General features: G+C 41.3%; 1 protein-coding gene across 1 annotated transcript in view; it reads left to right on the top strand.

The window, feature by feature from the left end:
- KPNA3 (karyopherin subunit alpha 3) overlaps positions 1-23,156 on the top strand; it is an 84,709-nt gene that overhangs the window by 49,072 nt on the left and 12,481 nt on the right. Inside the window, exons 3-12 of the mRNA XM_065417402.1 lie at positions 2,365-2,454; positions 2,727-2,756; positions 2,847-2,899; positions 2,990-3,085; positions 7,122-7,207; positions 12,594-12,680; positions 13,067-13,236; positions 14,597-14,641; positions 16,519-16,650; positions 20,649-20,777. Coding sequence (XP_065273474.1) covers positions 2,365-2,454; positions 2,727-2,756; positions 2,847-2,899; positions 2,990-3,085; positions 7,122-7,207; positions 12,594-12,680; positions 13,067-13,236; positions 14,597-14,641; positions 16,519-16,650; positions 20,649-20,777 — 918 coding nt within the window. The remainder of the gene's footprint in view (positions 1-2,364; positions 2,455-2,726; positions 2,757-2,846; positions 2,900-2,989; positions 3,086-7,121; positions 7,208-12,593; positions 12,681-13,066; positions 13,237-14,596; positions 14,642-16,518; positions 16,651-20,648; positions 20,778-23,156) is intronic.

Here is a 23,156-nt window from a genome sequence, read left to right as displayed (position 1 = left end):
AATGGCTGTCAGAAACTGAGCTTTGAAAGGGGAGGGGAGCATGTCTCTGGGGCAGCCCAGTTCAAAACAAGAGCACAGTGGCCACTTGAGGGATTATGGAGGCCAGTTGATTGCTCTCTGCGCTGTAATGTGTTTACATTGCCAATATAGTGCTGGAGCCTCTGCACTTTAAGACTTACCACTCTCATCAAGGTGTTTTGTTTTGTTTTTGCAACACTGCAACTGAGGAGTTTCTGCACACTAAGGGCTTGGCTACACTTGTGAGTTACAGCGCATTAAAGGAGCCCTGGGCGCACTAGCTCACTACCCGTCCACACTGGCAAGGCACGTAGAGCGCTCTGACTCCACGGCTAGAGCGCTCCTGGTACTCCACCTCGGCGAGTAGAATAATGTTTGATGCGCCCCCACTGGAGCGCCCCAGTGTCAGTGTGAACGAGGTGTTGCATTACTGCGCTCTGATCGGCCTCCGGAAAGGTCCCATAATCCCCGTAAGTCAAGTGGCCACTCTTGTAATTGTGTTGGATATGCCCTTTGAAAGCTCTGTTTGGCAGCCGGCATGCTTATCTGCTCTGAGACAAAGCAACCATTACTGTGGAATGCTGTGTGTGAGAGAGAGAGCGGCAGGGGGAGAGGGGGAGGTCTGCTGCTTTCTGAACTTACAAGACAGCATGCTGACACGCTCTCAGACCCCCCAAAACCCACTCTTTCTCCCCCCACATACACACAATACACTCCACTCCACCCCCCCATTTGAAAAGCACATTGCAGCCACTTGCATGCTGGGATAGCTACCACAATGCACTGCTCTCTGTGGACGTTGCAAGAGCTGCTAATGTGGCCATGCCAGTGTGCTGTCAGTGTGGACAGATTGCAGCGCTTTCCTTACTGCGCTCTACGAAGGCTGGTTTAACTCAAAGTGCTCTACATCTGCAAATGTAGCCATGCCCTAAGCGGCGTGGTAGTGTGTACACCTTGGGAGTTACGCCACAGAAAGCTGCTTTACTGCACAGTAACTTGCCAGTGTAGACAAGGCCTCATAGAGTTGAGCAATCCCCATTGTGTGATGCTTGTGCAACTCTCTTACAGAATTGTATATCTCTTGTTTACAACTCCCTTGCTGATTAATGGTAATTTAACGCCCACCTGGGTGTGGGTCACCTCCTTTGTTGTCACTGGAGAACTAGCAGTGGGTGACTCCCAAAGTCACAACATATTTCAATAACAACCATACAGCAGAATCTCATAATTTCTTACACACTAATGATATGCATATTTTGACAGAACAGTGGGTTTCAGCACATCATGACCTTTCGTATGATATCTTATAAGGCATGCTTTGTATGAAATATCACAGTCATAGATGAATGATGAATATGGGGGTTACAGGGTGCTCTTTTGAGATATAGTGTGACACCATAGCAGATGATAGTTTGGAGGGGAGAAAGTGTCTTTCTTTAATTGCTTGCATAATGGAGAATCAGAGTTTTTGGAATTAAGACAGTGTAGTTCGCTTTTTAAATATTTAACCCAAAATGAAGATGGAAATATAGTACAGTTGCAGGAAACTATGCACAGAACAAAAGATAGACCATGTCTAAAATGTGGAAGAGAGAGTTTTTTCTGGTGAATAAACTTGGAATAAAAATCTCAAAACTACAAATAAAACATGTTCGTTTGGCATAGTCGAAACCTTTATTTGAGTTTTTTCCTCTTATAAAGGTAGAAAACTTAGAATATAAAATGTAGTAAGCAAGCTGATTAAGCAGACTGTGAACATTTTGTGGATGCTTTAACATTGACAATGCAGCTTAGTCTGAGTAGTTACTAAACAAAGCACTAAGTTGCAGGGTACTGTGTTATACGTAGAAACTGTTGTTAATGCTACAGTGACCAGGGTCTATCAGTGCCAGTGTGTTGGAGCATGTTTGTTTACACCTAGGATTAAAATAGATGTAATCAGGATATCTGAGCAGCTTGTAATAGTCTTATTTACAAACTAATTTTAGTCTTATTTGACTAGGACATCATCATTATTCATTTCTAATTTAAGTGACTGTTGAGGCAGAGCTATATGTCCTATAAACTCCATGTAAAATATTGACGCTTTTTAACTGAAAGGTTTTAACTATCTATTTTATGCAACGGACTGTAGTATTTTGTCATGGTTCACAAGATACATGCTTATATATAGATTCAAATCTATTTTAGCGTAAGACAAAATGAGTGACTTACCGCTGCCCTACTGTAAAATCAGTCTGGAGTTCCAAATCTCTTTATGTAAACAATCTTATGTAAATTATTTTTAAGTGCCTCTGTTTGACTAGTCAGTATTGATAAGCATTAAAGTGTCTTTAATATCTTTAGAACAAAAGAGATGAACATCTTTTGAAAAAAAGAAATGTCCCTCAAGAAGAAAGTTTAGAAGACTCGGATGTTGATGCTGACTTCAAAGCAGTAAGTTGCTTGATTCTGAATCTGCTTCTAAAACTTAGTTTCTTTGGTAGTGGCTAGAAGACTTTTGTTCTGTTATTCACTTGAGTTTGAGTCTTATCTTCATTTTTAAATTGCCTGTAGATGGACAGAAAAGGCAAATCCGAGCAGTTACAACTCCAATGAAGTAGTGGAGTGGCACTGCTCACCATTGCTCAAATGTTTAGTCTAGAATGTTTCAGCATTAAATGTAATTTTAGTAATTTGTTGCTAAATGATCTCTCTTTCTTTTCAAGCAAAATGTAACACTAGAAGCTATATTGCAGGTATGTTAAACTTAATATCTTCAGTTTCTTGAATTCAGAATTTAAGGCTCCTTTGATGGATTTCTGAATTTGTTTCTTTTTGTATTGCAGAATGCCACAAGTGATAACCCTGTGATCCAGTTGAGTGCTGTCCAAGCTGCAAGGTAAAAAAAACCCAGCAACGTGCACACAGTTGCTACAGAAATTTTCCTTGATGATGTTATTTACTCATCTTTCTTACTTTAATTTTACAGAAAACTGTTATCCAGTGACCGAAATCCACCTATTGATGACTTAATAAAATCTGGAATTTTACCAATTCTGGTCAACTGTCTAGAAAGGGATGATAAGTAAGTATACATTTTTTTTCTTTTCCCCCTTTCCTTAAGTTTTATGATTAAAAGGCAGCACTATTTCAGATGCAAACTTGTGACCATGGCCATGTATACTGTGGCACAGTGGGACCAAATTCCACAGCATCATTGATCTTGGTTGCTGCACTCTTCCCCAGGCTGCCTGTTTCACCAGCCTACACTTCTGGCTCCCTTCGCTCTTTCTGCAAGGTGGACTTCAGCTCTGGCTCCACTGAACAGTACAGGGAGCATTGTGCTGCTATCTAACTTCTCTTTGAAGGGAAAGCTGGAGAACAAAAGACAGCTGCAGGCAAGTCCCAGCAGGGCAGAGTTCAGAGGGATATGGTGAATTCCTTGGCACACCTTAGAAAAATGCCAAATTCCACAATCACAGAATCATGGAGTCCATGGCTCTGATTGGGGAGTTGGGGCAGTTCATAAACCCTCAGCTATCGTTTCAGACTCTCTTCACTCTCAGGCAGGCATCACTGCATTTGTTTACACTCACTTTGAGTTTTCAAGGTTACTTCTGCAACCATAAATTAGAAACATTTTTAAATGCAAACAGATTTTGGAGTGCCGTTCTGCAGCTGCAGAATCATAGAATACACAAGGCCCTGCTTGTGACTTGCTCAGCAAACCAGCTATTATGGAAATGCCTGGTAACAATTTCATAATTAGGGTTGCATTATAAAATGGGCTATAAGCGCCCATTTTTCTGCAAAAGTAGATGTCCAACTCGTGTGACATTTCACACAGTTGATTTTTGTCCATTTTCTGTGTCGTTTTTTATGGCTTCTTTGTAAATTTGTAGTAGGGAGTCTTTGAAATTGGGATCTGGATGAAATTTTTCCTGGGCAGTTCTTTTATTATGATCCATATCTTTTAAAATATTGTCTACAAAATTTGAGTAGGGATATAGATCTGATGCAGTAGGTAGTTAAAAACTTAAGTTGGAGTTAGGGTCATTTTTAGCTGCTCTTCATGTTATAATTGAAAGTTTATGCACTGTACATACAAACCTGACTGATGGGGACAATGGGGAACTGAGTGCACAGAAGCCTGATTGATGGAGGTTGGGTGCATGTAAAACCTCCACTAGAAGCCATGATTTACTGTCACTTTCTCGTACAACAGAAGCGATTTATGCACAGCTATTGTCTGTTAGCAGATGCTCTTTTAACCTTTTTGTGTCCACAATACCCATTCCTTTCCTACACCACCTCGAATTAAGAATGAACATATCTAGGAAGCTATTTCACAAAAAGCTCCAAGAAGCAGTTAGGGTTGCTACCTGTGCAACATACCTGAAACAAATCAGTGAAAGCAAGGAAATGAAAAGTTAAGTCATCTAATAATACATACCCTGTACTCCTCCAACCACAGGCACACATCTTACGATTATCACAACTACCATACCGTGCACTGCAACCTTAATTCTGCCCCCTTGTATAAATGCTAGCCCTCCATCACTCCCTTTAACCATAGTCTACACACAACTCTTTACCAAACTACTACTGTGTATTTGGCTAGGCACATGTCAGATGCAACATGCGTGGTCTCAGGGAAAATAAATACTCTATATACACTCATATTCCTAACTGATCCACAGAGCTTCTTTAACAGGCTATATTCCCCTGCTCTTGTTGGTGGAAGTGTGATGACATTTTACTGGCAATCAGTGATATGGGACAGACCAGTTCTGTGATGCTTTTGCATTACAATGCTCCTGTGACAAATTTGTTCTGAACTTTGTCCTTTCATTGATCTCAACAAATAGGGTCTGTTGTAGGAGTCCGTCCCTCCCCCCCACCCTCTGAAATGCTCTGTTCAGTGCCATATCCTCTAACACACCACATGCTAACGGTCTTCCATCTCACCACTTCTTGGGTCAGCCTCTTTTTCCTTCAGTCTTGATATTTTGGACTCTTCTTACCACATAGTTGCCAGGACTGTGCTTTATATGACCAGACCATCTGTTTGGTCCAGTTATTCTGTAATTTAGTGAGCATAAATGCGCTGTTTATCTTAGGCCATCCAAAGTAGTCCATCTAGAGATGGTTATTTCTAAAAATAAGTCAAAGTTGAAACTGTGCTATGTTTTTTTCTTCCTTTCAGATTTCTTCTTTTTGAAAATAAGAAATATGCAAATGTCAAAAATGAATATAATATATATCTAATACCTTCTAGATCAGTGGTTCTCAAACTTTAGCAACCCGCATTTTGATTTAAGGACCCGCATTTTGATTTAAAATTTTTCATAGACCCCCAAGCCGGCTTTTAATTTTCCACAGGGGTGCTCAACCCCCGCTCAGGCCCTGCCCCCACTCCACCCCTTTTCCCAAGGCCTCACCCCCGCCCTCACCCCTCTTCCCCAACTCTTTCCGCCCTTCCCCGAGTGCTCCCCATCCCCGCTCCTCCCACCCCCCTCCCAGCGCCTCCTGCACGCCGCTGAACAGCTATTCTGTGGTGTGCAGAAGACACTGGGAGGGAGGGTGAGGAGTTGATCAGTGGAGCCGGTGGCCCTGGACATGACTCATGGACCCCTTGGAGCCGGACAGGACTCACAAACCCCCTGGAGTACCCTCGTGGACCCTCAGGGGTCTACGGACCCCAGTTAGAGAACCGCTGTTCTAGATACTTATGATATTTTACAGTGAAATTACCAACACCATGTTAGCCAATGCAACTAATGTTTCCTCTACCACTTATAGAAAAAACCAGACCAAACCCCACAATCCCCACTGAAAATGTGGCAAAACCAAGGACCCTTGCATCTTGCTTTCAAACATTCACTCTGTTGCACAAAGAGATTATGGGCATTCCATAATGGGTGTTCTGCTGAGAACAGCCTGCTTCTGTTTCCTCACCCCACTCTACAGGACAAACACATTGAGCTGACCAGCCCTAAAAGACTTCAGTTGCCAGGTTAAAACCTGAAATGGTCTGTATGATAATTTAAGATGTTACATGACAGTTATTTTCTCCCCTGTATTGTCAGTATCTGCTTTAACTGTGTACAAACGCCTGTTTTTGAGCCACCCCCCCCCCCTTCCAAAAAACCAACAACGTAGGACTGAATTTCTGTAGTGATTTCAACAAGGGCAGGGGGAATTGGAAGAAGTTTGGTTATATTTCTGGTATTTGCTCTCTGGGCCCTGTCATGGGCTACAAACATTGCAGAGGCAGCACACTCATCCCTTGGGGAAAGATAATGGACTTCTCCAACTAATTAAGGAGTGACATGGCAGTGGATGGAATCCCTGGCTAGAAATATGGTGGTCAATACAATAAGTATAGCATGTGTGGTGTGGAGGAGTGTTGCAGATCTTAAAGATATGTAAGACAAATGTTTGCAGGTTTTGGAAATGGCAAGTACAGGCCCATACTTCCGCACGCTTGTCACTCTCTTGTCCGACCCCTATCAGCTCCACAGGCCAATCAGAGCTGCTTCATGTGATTAACAACTGGTCCCATAGCATGTGGAGCAACTAGTGCTCCCTTCCACTTCACTGGAATGCATGGGGTTAGAGCATGCAAAGTCAGAGCAGGCTGTGGAGTAGCAGCTCCTGCCCCTCCACTCCCCACCCAGTGAAGATCCCCCAATGATGTTACCTTCCCCCCAGGCCTCAGAGGGGGACAAAGATCCCCCAGTGCTGGTCTCTCCTCCCTCCCAAAGCTTAGGGGAAGGGGTATTTGTATCAGCTGTGTGTGGGGCAGGCTCCGCAGTGTGTGGATCTGTCAAATATGGGGAGGGCCTCAGTTGTGGGAGGGACAGAATCAATTGGCTTGTTTTCAGTGGTGATGAGTAGTAGCTGAGGCTTTAGCAAGTATAATTTTTTTTCCCATTCCCTTAAACTTCTCAATTCTTCTGAAATGTCTAGTCTTTTTTTTTAAACTACACAATACAGTATTAAATTCTGCAATTTCTATATATAGACACAGCTAGTAGCTGTAGAGGGCAACCATATAATAGCCTAACGAGCACATTTCAAATTACTGCTTGACTTAATTTTTTTTTTTTTTTAAACAGTCCCTCATTACAATTTGAAGCTGCGTGGGCACTGACTAACATAGCATCGGGCACTTCTGCACAGACCCAAGCTGTGGTACAGTCAAGTAAGTGCTAAAAGTTGCTCATTTTTGGGATATGTGGATGTTGCTGGGTAAAGGTGAAAAGTGTCTTCCATTTGGAATTTTTATATTAAAACCATGAAAAAGAAATTAGCAGAAAGGTGCTAGAAATAATAGTCGTGCTTTTGCTTGTAACCCTTGAGGTATTTGCCAACAATGATTAGCATTAGGAAATTGAGGCCTGAGTATGGAAGTTTGAAGAGTCATCTTATGAGCATCACAGAAAATGTTAATTCTTCGTCACTCTTGAAAAGATATTTCCTGAAATTAAGTGCTATTACTCTCCACAGGACTAGAACCAGAAGGCTTAATGAATAATTCTTCCTACTTTAAAAAGATGTTACAGTTTTAAAAATGCTATTAAATACAGATAACTGCGTTAGGGTGGCACAGTTGAAGTTAGTCAGGAAATGCAATCGTTGAAGATTTTAATAGCAGCTTTAACATGAGCACACTGTTCAGTTTATCTAGAATTCTTGTGCTCATCATGACATCTTTGTGTTATGTCATAAGCAGTGATATATGAAGTTGTGTATTTAAGCAGAGTAATAAGAATAGGAAATCCATACACATGACACAGCCTAATTAATGATTTAATATAACTGACCACTGAGAGGCATGAGGGGAACATGTCCTCTCCCAAAATCTGGCTGGATGTCCTGCTCAGTTAATACCTGGCAGGGAAAATGCAAGGGTAGGATCAGTCCAGGTGTCTACTGCACTTTTAATGGGAGTGGAAGGGAAAGTGACTCAGGTGTCAATAGCTGTATTTTGTTTCAGGAGAGCAAATGAGAATGAAAAGTGCAATGGCTGGAGCTTCTGCTGTTTCCACAGGAAGAAAGGGGGACTAAGAAGCAAAACAGCCTCTGAGCTGCTGCTCTTTTAAGAGGGATGGGGAGTGAGGGAACAAAGGGTGCCTTGCTGCTGTTGTAGAAGGAAAGAGGCTCTGCTTTTATCTTGCTCTAGCTTTGGTACAGAAGGAGCTAGGAGGCTAAAGGCTGTTGGCAATCAGAAGAGAACACCAGAAAAGGGGCAGTAGCATTAGCGGCCTCACAAAAAGAGATGGGGACTGATTATTTTAAAGAGGTGAAAACAGGGATGATTTTATTGATTTTTAGAGAGGCAGATAATGCATGCAGTGTAATTTGGAAGACAGCATTAATTTTGTTTAGGAGAAGAGGAGAGTTGATTTTTGAGAGGAGATGCATTAACTGGCTTGGTGGGAGAATAAATTTTGTGGGGGAAATTGGTGTGGAGAGATTAATTGAGCTAGAATTTATTTATTTAGGGGGCAAAGATGTGGAGGGAATAGCTGATTAGATGTGACTGAAGGTGAGGTTGAGGGAGGATGGGAATTGAAGGATTTGAATTACTTTCCTGCAGTTTGGCCTGTACCTTCCAGAGGAAAGGAGGGAAGGAAGGGGTAAAAATGGTAACTGTAAGCTGCCCCTCCCTGCCTATCTCCCATGAGCCCAGCTACCCTTTCTGCTGCACTTGTGTCTCAGCAGCCATGTTCATTTCTTTCTTTGCATTTCGGCGCGGGGCGAGAGTAAGAGGGTGGTAGCTATATTAGTCTCATAATTAGATATTTTCAACAGACGGTGGTGGTTTAGCCACAAGCTGCAGCTGAAAGGCCAGCCAGGCTTGTGGCAGACAGGATGTAGAAACTAAGTCCAAGGAGGAGTTGTTGTTTTTTTGTTTTTTGTTGTGTTTTTTTTTTTTTAAGTTAACAAATATATTCAGAATATCAAAGAAAAGGTGTTTTTAACTTTCCCTTGTCCTTCCACTAGGAACTGCTTTTCATAGTCAAAAGGTACATTGCATAAATCCCCCAATCAGTTTTGAACTGTTTTTAATATTAAACTAATGAGAAAAAAAGGAAAGGAACATAAACTCTGGCAAGTCAAGTGTAAAAGTATATTTAGACGGGCAAAAAAAGAATTTGAAGAGCAACTAGCAAAAAACACACAAACTAACAGCAAAAACATTTAAGTACATCAGAAGCAGGAAGCCTGCCAATCAGTGAGGACAGTGGATGATCAAGGTGCTAAAGGATCGCTCAAGGAAGACAAGGTTGTTGCAGAGAAGCTAAATGAATTCTTTGCATTGGTCTTCATTGTAGAGGATGTGAGGGAGATTACCACACCTGAGTCATTCTTTTTGGATGATAAATCTGAGGTACTATCCCAGATTGAGGTATCAGTAAAGGAGGTTTTGGAACAAATAGATAAATTAAACAGTAATAAGCCACCAGGACCAGATGTTATTCACTCCAGAGTTCTGAAGGAACTCAAATATGAAATTGCAGAACTACTAACTGGGTATGTAACCTATCATTTAAATCAGGGGTGGGCAAACTTTTTGGCCTGAGGGCCGCATCGGGTTTCAGAAATTGTATGGAGGGCCGGTTAGGGGAGGCTGTGCCTCCCCAAACAGCCAGGTGTGGCCCGGCCCCCGACCCCTATCCGACCCCCCCGCTTCTCGCTCCGTGACGCCCCCCGCTCTGTCCCCTGACTGCCCCCTCGGGACCCCTGCTCCATCCACCCCCACTGCTCCCTGACCGCCCCTGGAACTCCTGCTCCTGACTGACTGCCCCCCGCCGCCCCATCCAAGCCCCCCCTCTCCTTCCTGACCACCCCCCCCCCCCCCCGCACCCCTGCCCCATCTAACCACCCCCTTCTCCCTGACCGGATGTGGCCCGCGGGCCGTAGTTTGCCCACCTCTGATTTAAATCAACTTCTGTTACCAGATGACTGGAGAATAGCTGATGTGACACCAATTTTTTTTAAAGGCTCCAGAGGCAATCCTGACGACTACAGGCTGGTAAACCTAACTCCAGAACCAGGCAAATTGGTTGAAACTATAGTAAAGAACAGAATTATCAGAGATCTAGATTAACACAATTTGGGGAAGAGTCAGCACTGCTTTTGTAAATGGAAATCATGCCTCACCAGTCTATTAGACTTCTTTGATAGAGTCAACAAACATGCGACACGGTTGAGCCAGTGGATATAGTGTACTTGGACTTTCAAAAAGCCTTTGACAAGGTCCCTCATGAAATTCTCTTAAGCAAAGTAAGCAGTCATGGGATAAGAGGAATCAGTAACTGGTTAACAGATAGGAAACAAAGGGTTGCGATAAATGATCAGTTTTCACAATGGAGAGAGGTAAATAGTGGTGTCCTCCAGGGATCTGTACTGGGACCAGTCCTATTCAACATATTCAAAAATGATTTGGAAAAGGGGTAAACAGTGATGTGGCAAAGTTTGCAGACGATACAAAAATAGTCAAGATAGTGAAGTGCAAAGCTGACTTTGAAGAGCTACAAATGGATCTCACAAAACTGGGTGACTGGGCAACAAAAGGGCAGATAAATTCAGTGCTGATAAATGCAAAGTAATGCACATTGAAAAACATAATCCCATCTATGCATATAAAATGATGGGGTCTAAATTAGCTGTTACAACTCAAGAAAGAGATCTTGGCGTCATTGGGATAGTTCTCTGGAAACATCTGTTCAATGTACAGCAGTAGTCAAAAAAGCTAACAATGTTAGGAACCATTAGGAAAGGAATAGATAAGACAGAAAATATAATGCCACTATATAAATCCATGGTATGCCCATACCTTGAATAATGCTTGCAGTTCTGGTCTCTCCATCTCAAAAAAGATATATATTAGAATTGGAACAGGTACAGAGATGGGCAACAAAAATGATTAAGGGTATGGAACAGCTTCCATGTGAGGAGAGATGAAAAAGACAGGGACTCTTCAGCTTGGAAAAGAGAAATGCAAGTTTAGAATTTGCAGTGTTGTCAAAAGTGCAGAGAAACCATAAAATCCCAGGATCGCACCTGCAGTTTTTCTCATGTCTCAATGCTAAAGCAGCTTTTTCAAGGATTTTGATACTATTCAGTAAGACAGTTCTCATGCAAATTATCCGAACAGGCTGTTTTCTGTCAGGCTAGACAGAGTATATGCAGTGATTTTACAAAAGGTGCAAGACTTAGATGCCAACTGTGTGCGCTCAGTGATTTTTCAGTTACTACTTCTTCAATTGTCTTTTTCCAAATCTAGTAATGTCTGTAGTCCTCAGAGTTATTTCCATTCCGGGTGTCAAACTTGAGCTATTTTTGCTCCAGCGCCGTTGAAAAGAAAGTATAGTTAAACTTTACACTTTTTTGGGGGGGAGGGGAACCCTCTAATTTTGTTCTCTAATTACTTAAACAGATTTTTGCAAAAATTCACCTTGTGTTGGAGGGCAGATGTGAAACATTTCATCCCACTTCTAAAAACACAAAAGTTGTGCTATCGAAAGAAATAACACTTACTTGATCCTCCCCAATCCAGACATGCTGGCTCCGTGTTCCAGCAGAGTTCTTTGGTTGAGCCATTGATTGTAAAGAAAGACAGGCAAGAATATTCCATTAAAGTAGGACCTTGTGATCCAGGTAGGATTGAATGTCACAGCACCCGAGGGAAGTGAAGTTTTTAGGTGTCAGTGTGTTGGATGTCCCTCATATCTGTTGAGTACTGTTACTAATCTTGAGGCAACTTGAACAAATTCCTTTGCAGTTTGTCTTAACTGCATGGAATTTTTCCATAGATTTTGTTTATTAATCTGTTCAAATTTTTCGGCTTACTACTACCTCATGTTAAATTATCAAAAATAAAACAATTGTGTCCACTTGGAATTTTTTTATATTGCAAATTTTCTATTTAAAAACACACTTTAATTTTCTTAGCTCTTAATATTTTAATGTTTGTAGTATTTTCTCTTGTGAGTGCTAACTCATTCACCAGCATATTAATCAGTTTTAGTTTGCCCGACGGGTCTACATGATAAAGTATGATAGTGTGCAAATGAAAAGTTTACCATTAAGACTCCTCATGCTTTCAAGGAATGGGTTATGTAAGGGGAAATGGATGGCTCAGGGGGAATAGTACCAATATGAATTCTTAAAGAGGTGGTTTTTCCAGGTCATGGTGTTGAAGCACATTGTCAAGGCAGCATGGGAAGCTTGTGTTTCTGCTCTGGTTATGCACCTGGTTTGTGGGTAAATAGAAGATCTCAATTTCCAGGACACTGGACTTTGTACCTTTAACTTAAAATTTTGTTTAAATGTATTGACTCCCACCTTTTGGGAGGGAAGGAGAGGGGAGCTTAGGTGCGGGGACCATTGTTTAACATTTGGTTGTTTTCTGAAAGGAAACATTTTTGAGAATTTATGTATATTTCTAACTTAAACTGTAAGGTCTTAATGTCAGGCAAAGTTATGGAATTATATAAATTTTAATAATAATAGACTAAAATATTATGTACAGTTTCTTCTATGTTCCACTAACAGGGTCGAATCTTTTCATTTTATAGATGCAGTACCCCTCTTTTTGAGACTGCTTCACTCACCACATCAGAATGTTTGTGAGCAAGCTGTTTGGGCTCTTGGAAATATTATAGGTAAGTCCTAACTGTCTTTTTAAAAGTACTTGAAATTAAATCAGGGGACACATAGGAATTTTAGATTCTGACTTTTGAACATTGGCATTACCATATGAGACTATGTTTCCTCTATATTCTCTGGTTTCATATAATTTTCCACATGGCAAGAATCCATATGTATATACTAATTATTAAGTTTGGAGAGTTAGTGACTTCATTTGCTATAAGAAATTTTAATATAAATTTTATGCCTCCTAAAATATTTTTATTGAACAGCAGCTTTTGGTACTAAACTTCTGGTGAGGAAACATAGAATATCAGTATCCCAACATAAGTCATTGCATACATTTCAAGGTTTTCCATCTTTAATGTAATTTTTTTTAAAACAATTTTCATTTCTGTAGGTGATGGTCCTCAGTGTAGAGATTATGTCATATCACTGGGAGTTGTCAAACCTCTTCTGTCCTTCATCAATCCCTCCATTCCCATCACCTTCCTTCGGAACGTCACATGGGTCATTGTAAATCTCTGCAGGAATAAGGACCCCCCACCGCCAATGGAGACAGTTCAGGAGGTAAATAATTATAATAGGACTGATTTTTACACCTTATCTCTGGGCTACAGGACAGTTTTTTTTATGCTGCTGTATGTGCTACAAATTAATGCATGTTTTATGATACTGCCTGGTATTAATTACCAGTTAATAGAAGTCTCAAAGTGGTCTATTTATGTAATCTAATTGGAGGTTATAACTAAGCTAATTATACCATTTGAGAGGGTGAATACTGACTAATTAGTCTTTGGAAAATATGTTGAAATAGACTGTCAAAAAGTGAAGACTGTAGAAAGTGTTAACTTGAAGAGTTAGTTTAATTTGCAGCGTTTCATACTTTCACCAAACAAGAGACTACTACATACAAATAGCTATTCAAATGAAATTACTTTTAATTATGTGAAATGTAAGTAAATAATTAAGTGGGTGTGTCATTTTAATATATATTTAAGTTTTGAGTACTTATCAAAATATATAGTGTCAGTGATATGTCCCCATTTTAAAACTGAAGCACCTGAAAATACTTGACTGCCCAGATATTAAAAAAAATGCAGACTTGAAGACCGTTTCGGCCAATCGTAAAAAGAGGGATGCTGTTTTACTGTGGGTTATACTACCAACCTATTTAAAGCTCTACTTTGTTCAAAAATATATTCTGATGTCTATAGTCTTTTTGAAGCAGTTTGAAGTATCATTTTAGTGCAAAATGAAGTATGATGGAACTTCAGAATTGAGAGACTGTATAAGCAGAACACTTTTGTTTAAAAGTGAGAATTTACCAAACATGAGTTTATGTATTGTAGTAAGAGTGACTTTGCTTTGGCTCTACACAAATGCATGTAAAAAAACATTTTATTTTGATCTAAGTAACTTCCCAAACAAGTGGAGGTTTTGTTATGCTTACATTTTTACTATACCTGGTAATTTTAAACACAAGCTTTCATAAGTAGTATAGGTGCTGGAACTAGGGGTGCTGCCGCATCCCCTGGCTTGAAATGGTTTCCATCAAATACAGGGTTTACATTTTGGTTCAGTGGCTCACAGCACCCCTGATAAGTAGCTGGGAAAATCACTAAAATTTATCTTTGCTCTTAAGTTTGCTTATATTCCCTGAAATTGTTCTCTTCTCTCTCACTACTCCTTTAAAGTATAGCATTGCTGCAACTTTATTTTGCATTTGTACAAAATTCCTGCAAAATATTTAATTTTTTATGACGTTTGAGTGAATGCCATCTGTTAGGAAACATAGGTGTATTAATACATGAATAAATCCTCAAACCATACTGTTCTACATGTTCTACTTTAACTTGCTTTTACACAGCTGATGTTACTTTGTGATGGACAGGTGCCACTATAATTATTGATAGTTTATTTTTTTCAGATTTTGCCAGCATTGTGTGTTCTTATATACCATACAGATATAAACGTAAGTAAAAACAAGACAAATACCTTAAAATTTTGAGGTTTTGGATATTTTTTCTTTGTTTCTCTAGAGACAAAAATGTTTGTGTATTGTATTTAAATGGTAAACTTGTTTTGTACGTTAGCCTTAGTATAATTAAGTAAACACACTACTGTCAGTATTTTCATAATGATAGATTCCGGTCATCAGGAGAGTAAAGGGGGAAGCACAAACACCATTTCTAAAATTTAGAAACCTTTTTACCCTTTACATAGTAACTATATACACAAAAGTTAGCTATTTAGGTTGAAATTTGTGAGATGCCAGATTTACATTTGCCTGTGCTCCCTTAATTCTGCCTCTTGATTGTCCTGTTTATGAAATGTATTTTAATGTGTGTATTGGAGGGGGTCAGTCCAAGGCTTCCCCTCCTAAGGTCAACCCCTGAGGGAGAGGGGGGCAGAGGGCCCCGCGCCTCCCTCGCCTGTGGGTACCTCCCCCGAAGCTCCCATTGGCCGCGGTTCCCCGTTCCCGGCCAATGGGAGCTGTGGGGGGCGGTGCCTGCAGGCGAGGGCAGCGCGCGGAGCCCTCCCCTCCCCCAGAGGTCGCAGGGATGTGGTGCTGGGCGCTTCCAGGAACGGCGCAGGGCCTGCACCGCCACGGGGGTGGCAATCCCGCGGGCCAGATCCAAAGTCCCGACCAGCCGGATCCAGCCCGCGAGTTGTAGTTTGCCCACCCCTGGTGGTTCAGCAGTCACCTGCACAGTGTGATGTGGAGGTGCTGCTACTGTTTTGATAATGGACCTGGCTCTTTTGAATGTTCGTTTTCAGTTAATGTTTTAGCATGTTGTCAACATTTCTATGGAACACAAGTGAGAGATGGGAAATTGTGACTTCACAGTTTATAACTTAACCAAACCTAAACAGAAATTCATGGGTCAAAGAAAAAACACCTTTCTAGTTCTGTAAGATTTCTCAGCCAATTTTCAAAGGTCATCTGCAAGCACTGGAGAGGTGAGAGCTTCTAAAAACAAAAGTTTGCAAGAATCTCTTTAATGGAAAGTATTAGCCACCCTAAATAATAGAGATCACTACCAGCTCCAGCTATAATATAAATAATCTCTTATCCAGAATAAACCCAGTGTATTAATATGTATGCATATATATTCATGCATCCTTCAAGATTAGGATTAAAGTCTCTGTGTGTTTACTACATTCACTTATTACTGCAGTGTAGCAATCTCAAATAGACTGCAGTAGCTGTTTAAAAGCACCAAGTAGCATTGCACAACAGTTTAGAACAGGACGTGAATAAGACCTCTTCTAACTAAAATTGCAGTTAGAATTTTAGATAGGAATTAGACTAGTTCTCCGACTCAGTGCTCAACTCTTAAAACCAACACATGGTCTCTCTTAATATGACCATAAGGCAACTTCTGTCTTAATCAACAGATAGTAACTCCAGCAGTAATCCTCGTAAAGTGCCGGTATTGGTTCAGTACTGTCTCAAGGGAAGAGAGATCCACCTGCAGAATCACTACGGCCACTTCATCACCTAGGATTTAGGATTTCCTTGATTGTCTTCCATTGAAATACTGACCAGGCCCAACTGTACCCAAAAAGTGTTTTGGTTTTTTTAATTAACACCCCCACCTCAAAGTTTGTGAAGAGAACATGTGACGCATTTGAACTGTTGATGGAACAAATGACCATCTATTTAACCATTGTAGTTGCCATCATAACATTCTAGCTAACTGTTTCTCCTGGTAGCATTTCTGAGCTCTCCCTATTGCTAAATTGCATGCTCTTTCTTTAAAAAGACTTGTGGAGTGTTGATCACACAATTCAGATGCAGTCTTACGCTCAGTATATAAGCTGTCTGTTCTTTTCTGCTTCCTGCAGATTCTTGTGGACACTGTTTGGGCTTTGTCCTACCTAACAGATGGTGGTAATGAACAGATACAGATGGTCATTGATTCAGGCGTTGTACCTTTCCTAGTTCCCCTTCTGAGCCATCAGGAGGTTAAAGTTCAAGTAAGTCTGTTTTTTTATTTCATTGATAATAATTAAACAGGTATGTTAGCAACAAGAAGAAGGTCAAGGAAAGTGTGGGCCCCTTACTGAATGGGGGAGGCAACCTAGTGACCGAGGATGTGGAAAAAGCTAATGTACTCAATGCTTTTTTTGCCTCTGTCTTCACGAACAAGGTCAGCTCCAGACTACTGCACTGGGCAGCACAGTATGGGGAGGAGGTGACCAGCCCTCTGTGGGGAAAGAAGTTGTTCAGGACTATTTAGAAAAGCTGCACTGCATCCGAGGGTGCTAAAGGAGTTGGCAAATGTGATTGAAGAGCCATTGGCCATTATCTTTGAAAACTCATGGCGCTTGGGGGAGGTCCTGGATGACTGGAAAAAGGCTAATGTAGTGCCCATCTTTAAAAAAGGGAAGGAGGAGGATCCAGGGAACTACAGGCCAGTCAGCCGCACCTCAGTCCCTGGAAAAATCATGGAGCAGGTCCTCAAGGAATCAATTTTGAAGCACTTAGAGGAGAGAAAAGTGATCAGGAAAGTGACCAGCAGGAATTCACCAAGGACAAGTCATGCCTGACTAGCCTAATTGCCTTCTATGATGAGATAACTGGCTCTGTGGATGAAGGGAAAGCAGTGGACGTGTTATTCCTTGACTTTAGCAAAGCTTTTGATACAGTCTCCCACAGTATTCTCGCCAGCAAGTTAAAGAAGTATGGGCTGGATGAATGGACTATAAAGTGGATAGAAAGTTGGCTAGATCATCGGGCTCAACGGGTAGTGAGCAATCTCTCCATGTCTAGTTGGTAGCCGGTATCAAGTGGAGTGCCCCAAGGGTCGGTCCTGGGGCCGGTTTTGTTTAATATCTTCATTAATGATCTGGAGGATGGCGTGGATTGCACCCTCAGCAAGTTTGCAGATGGGAGGAGTGGTAGATACACTGGAGGGTAGGGATAGGATACAGAGGGACCTAGACAAATTAGAGGATTGGGTCAAAAGAAATCTGATGGACAAGTGCAGAGTCCTACACTTAGAATGGAAGAATCCCATGCACTGCTACAGACTAGGGACTGAGTGGCTAGGCAGCAGTTCTGTAGAAAAGAACCTAAGGGTTACAGTGGACGAGAAGCTGGATATGAGTCAACAGTGTGCCCTTGTTGCCAAAAAGGCTAACAGCATTTTGGGCTGTATAAGTAGGGACATTGCCAGCAGATCGAGGGATGTTATCATTCCCCTCTATTTGGCATTGGTGAGGCCTCATCTGGAGTACTGTATCCAGTTTTGGGCCCCACACTACAAGAAGGATGTGGAAAAATTGGAAAGAGTCCAGCGGAGGGCAACAAAAATTATTAGGCGGTTGGAGCACATGTCTTAAGAGGAGAGGCTGAGGGAACTGGGATTATTTAGTCTACAAAAGAGAAGAATGAGGGGAGATTTGATAGCTGCTTTCAACTACCTGAAAGGGGGTTCCAAAGAGGATGGATCTAGACTGTTCTCAGTGGTACCAGATGACAGAACAAGGAGTAATGGTTTCAAGTTGCAGTGGAGGAGGTTTAGGTTGGATATTAGGGAAAAAAATTTCACTAGGAGGGTGGTGAAGCACTGGAATGGGTTACCTAGGGAGGTGGTGGAATCTCCTTCCTTAGAGGTTTTTAAGGTCAGGCTTGACAAAGCCCTGGCTGGGATGATTAGGTGGGGATTGGTCCTGCTTTGAGCAGGGGGTTGGACTAGATGACCTCCTGAGGTCCCTTCCAACCTGATATTCTTTGATTCTATGAATACTTTTAGTAAGTTATTTGCCATGTGTCCTGGAAAAAAAAAAGTTGTGGTGAGACTAGCATTTACAATCATGTTAGTTAATTAGATTTAAAACTGGATCCCAAAGACAGTGTCCCTACTAGGAAAAAAGGTATGTTTTTGAAATGTGTTACTATCCTTGTGTAGATGGGGAAGCTTGTATTTTAATGTGTGTATTGGAGGGGATCAGTCCAAGGCTTCCCCTCCTAAGGTCAACCCCTGCTAGCTAATACAAATTGCCATGTCTACACTACGCAAAGCTAAAGTGGGAGGAGGTGATGGTAAGTAGTGAACTGGGGATGTAGTGAGGGTGAGAAGTGATGTTGGGGGATTGGGCCCTGCTACATTAATCCAAGGTTTTTGGTATAGAAATAGGTCTGTGCAGGTCACTAAGGTCTTGTTGAAAATCTGTCAGGCCCTAGTTTAGTTGTAGGAAACTCTTCAGATTAAATTGTTTTCTAATATGTAGATATTTTTAATAGAATTTCCATAGCCTTCTATTGAAGGTATATGTACAATCTCCTGGTGTGATCTTTGTGTAAAAAAATGAATACAAGTTGTGCAAGAATTATACCCATTAAAATGTCTTCCATTGAGTGGTTGTCAACTTCACATTCCTTTTTAAAAGTATAATGAGACTTGTGGTACCAAAATATTTTTTGATCAATCAGTATTTTTATGTTTCGTCTTCTATAATCTGTAATGCATTTTTATCCAGTCTAATCTCCTTTACTCTTGCCTTATCCCTAAAATTTCAGTTTGTTTTGTACAGTGATGTCCTGAGACTCTTAGCTTCTTATCGGTTCTGCTGCTCTCGTACTTGTGTTGATTCTTCTTTTGAGCTTTCAAATCCCAGACACCTTTTTAATTTTTTTTAAATTATTAAAAATATTAAATTATAACAAAACAGATCTTCAGATAGCCACATTGTTAAGTCTTACAAATGTTCTATGGTAGAAAAAAATTCAAGTTGATGAGAACTGAAGAAAATAAAAGTAAAACTTGAACATGTTAGGTATATATGATATGACATATAGTATTCAAACATTAATTTACCATAAGGAATATATAATGAACAATCCCTAAACTTCACTCTAATCTACAAAGGTTTGATAGATAATTTAGTAGGGCATCAGAAAGAGATTACCTAAAGGGTCATTTCTCCCCCCCGCCCCACCCCCAATCTATTTAACTTTGAGACTGTTTATAGCCATTGTTCTTGCAAGGGCGAAAACCTTCAAGTTTTCCTGAATTTTAATCCTCTGTTATTTGGTGCATGTGTTACCTTGGGTATAGGAAGAAGAGTGGGTGCTGTATATGCTGATACCTAATCCTGGAGATAAGAATGGTTATTTTGGGACCTTTGAGTGCCAAAATAAACTCAGATGCTATAATTCTCTTTAGTAAGGAAAATTGGTATTTCCCTGTAGAAGGTAGGGACCCAATCTAGTTTAGCCAGGTCGAAAATGTGATGAAATGAGAGGAACTTTAAGATAAAATTTTCACCTTTAAAAATTTTAGTACTATGAAGCCATGGTGCAAAATAGGGCCTTTTTGTGGTATCTGTATGCTTGTCATGTTTCTTAGTTCTTATTTCCTTTGACTGTCCTGAATTTTTTACTTAAAAAAAATGAATATTTTGAATATATTGTCAGTTGTAAAACATTAATTACTTGACTAATGAATAAAGATCTAGAGCCTACTGAGAGCAATTTGAGAGTCAGTACTTAGTAGGAAGGGGAAAAATGGGGAGTTCTTGTAATGTTACTGTAGCACAGATCTGAGTTGAATAGCTGTCTGGGGAGATACAGAAAAAGCATAGGAACATTAAATGTAACTCAAATCAGACCTCTTAATTAATTGGTCTTCTCAGTCATCTTCTTCTCTTTCAGTTTCAAGTTCCTTAATCTTTCTTTTTAATAACTTTGAAATCTCGCACTCTCCTTGACTTCTGATGGAACTTTTTCACTCAAGAAAATATTTGTACTCTGCCTTTTCACTTTGCGGAGAGGTGGTGCAAGAACTCCACCCTGTTCACTCTCAGCATATTGCTGAGCCTGGTTTTGAAGATACAATGTTAAATTATATTTCGGGAAATGACTGGCTTAAAGGAACACTGTCATGGTTTTTTTTAGTGGTCCTTGTTTTACCACAAGTAGTTACAATGCATGCAGTAATGTCTTATTACTTTCTTTTCTTCAAATGTAGACAGCAGCACTGAGAGCAGTAGGCAACATAGTAACTGGTACTGATGAACAAACACAAGTTGTTCTCAACTGTGACGTTCTCTCTCACTTCCCAAATCTCCTGACGCATCCAAAAGAGAAGATAAACAAGGTATATTTTGGTTTTATTTTCATTTTTGTTTTGTTTCTAGGTTCACCTTTTAGGTTGACAAAACAAAATATCTCTCCTTTTGTAGCACGTGGCAAGCAGAATTCCCAACTACTTTTTATTTATTTTATTCTTTTTAACTTTAGGGAACAGTTTAAAACAGTTTAAAGCCTTCCATTAATAACCATGTCTGCATAGTGGCCACAAACTATTCTCTTCGAGATATGATTGGCAATCCCACTTAAAGGGACTACTTTAATAAGAGTGGAAAATATTGTCTTTTCAGATAAAAATGTTGCTTCTGTAAAATTTTACAGCATATAAATACCAAAGGTGAGTACATGTAGGAGAGATGTGGTTGGAACTCCTCTGCTTCAGACCAACAGTGAAAGCAATATTGAAACCTACACACTTTTTTTTTTTTTTTTTTTTTTTTTCAGTTTTCACTCCTGGCAGACTTATTTATATAGTGCCAGAGGTGTGCACAGATTTAATAAGACTGTGTGAGCTGGTGGTCTGATCCACCAACTGAGGAAAATTATACTCACTCAAACCAGCTGCACAGATCTAGTTCCTTTTTCAGGGCTTTCTTTATTAATTTAGAAACAAATGTAAAGCAACCCAAAACAGATTTACTTCCCAACAGGGCACAGTAAAAAGATTAAAAAGCTATCTCCAGAGCTTCACAGCCCTCCTCAACAGAGGCTTCCCGTTGTGTGCTCTTGCTCGCTCTTCGTGGTCCCCTCCCCGGCCTTCTGCCTGACACATGGAAAGGCATCTCCTAGCTCAGAGGTGGGCAAACTACGGCCCGCGGGCCACATCCGGCCTGTGGGACCGGCCTGTGGGACCGTCCTGCCCGGCCCTGGAGCTCCCGGCTGGGGAGGCTGTCCCCCCTCCCTCGCAGCTTCAGCTCCCCGTGCCGCCAGTGCTCTGGCTGGCTCCGGCCGGGCTCTGAGCGGCATGGTAAGGGGGCAGGTAGTGGGGGGGGAGAGGGGGGGTTGGATAAGGGGCAGAGGGTCCTGGGGGGCAGTCACGGGACAGGGAGCAGGGGGCAGTTGGATTAGGGGGTGGAGTCCTAGGGGGGAGGTTAGGGGCGGGGGGTCCCGGGAGGGGGCGGTCAGGGGATAAGGAGCTGGGGGGGTTGGATGGGTCGGAGGTTTTGAGGGGGGCAGTCAGGGGGCGGGAAGTGGGAGGGGGCAGATAAGGGGCGGGGGCCAGGCTGTTTGGGGAGGCACAGCCTTCCCTACCCGGCCCTCCATACAGTTTGGGAACCCGATGGTGCTCTCAGGCCAAAAAGTTTGCCCACCCCTCTCCTAGCTCCTTGGGAGAGGCTGGGTCTCTCCTATTTGCTCTTCTGTTTAAGAGGCAGGAAGCCTTATATCCAGTTACCTCTAGGGCACATGACTAGGAACAAGCATGTGACCTGAAACTACTGCTTCCAGGTGTAAGGGCCCAAGGGCTGTAACAGGCATACAGGGACACACACATTGGCTCCAGTGCCCTATTGTACATCGTATCTGTTTCAAGGAACCTGTGATCTAAAGATACCTATCCTAAGTGTAATCTTAGCATTGAAATACAATACCTTGTATCACTATATGAGAATTGTGAGTCATCTGCATTGCAGTTAATATTCATAAATAAGTATTATCACTTTCAGTTGAGCCCACAGGAAAAGCAAATGTGCCCTTCAAAATATTATAATTACTAGCGTATCACTCATCCAGCACTATAATATTTGCTCCCCCACCTTCCCAGTTTTGGCTCTCTGGAAAGTTTTTACCTATGCTTATTTTTGGCGAGTTAAAGGCAGCTACTGTTTATGAGTAGAATCTCTGTTAGTTCTGCTAAGATGGTTTTCTGAGCCTCACTTGAAGAAAGGGAAGGCCATTGTTAGTAATTGCCCAACATAAGTGTCATTTTAAAGGGAAGATGGAGTTTTCCTTTTTTGTGGGGGAGGAGATGGAGGTAGAGGGATTTTTGTTAAAGGGAGAAGAGAGCTAAATGCCTTCTAGAAGCCCCATTTTTATACCAGGAATAAATCATACCCTCTACTGCGGCATCTGAGGAGCATCCTGAGGCTTCTGACAGCAACTGGCATCCTACCAGCTTCCATTGCAGGATGTGTAGAGCAGAGGGAACCCTAAATGTTGACTACTAGTGCCTACCAAACCATTAAAACGTCTCCATATTGCTTAAATAGTCTTCATGGAGAATGGAGAAAGTGCCTCTGCTAGGATGGGAGCAGTTAGTTTTCTGCCGATCAAACATCCTGTCTGACGTTACTCAGTATGCAAATTATCTTCTTCATGGGAACGGTCACTCGGGCTCTGAAATCCTATTCCCTCCCACTGAGACAGACAAGGTCACTCCAGCTTCTTC

The sequence above is a fragment of the Emys orbicularis genome, chromosome 1 (assembly GCF_028017835.1).
Source record: "Emys orbicularis isolate rEmyOrb1 chromosome 1, rEmyOrb1.hap1, whole genome shotgun sequence".
Lineage (NCBI taxonomy): Eukaryota > Metazoa > Chordata > Testudines > Emydidae > Emys > Emys orbicularis.
Note: the sequence above shows the minus strand (reverse complement) of the source record. Positions and strands in the feature narration are given on the sequence as shown.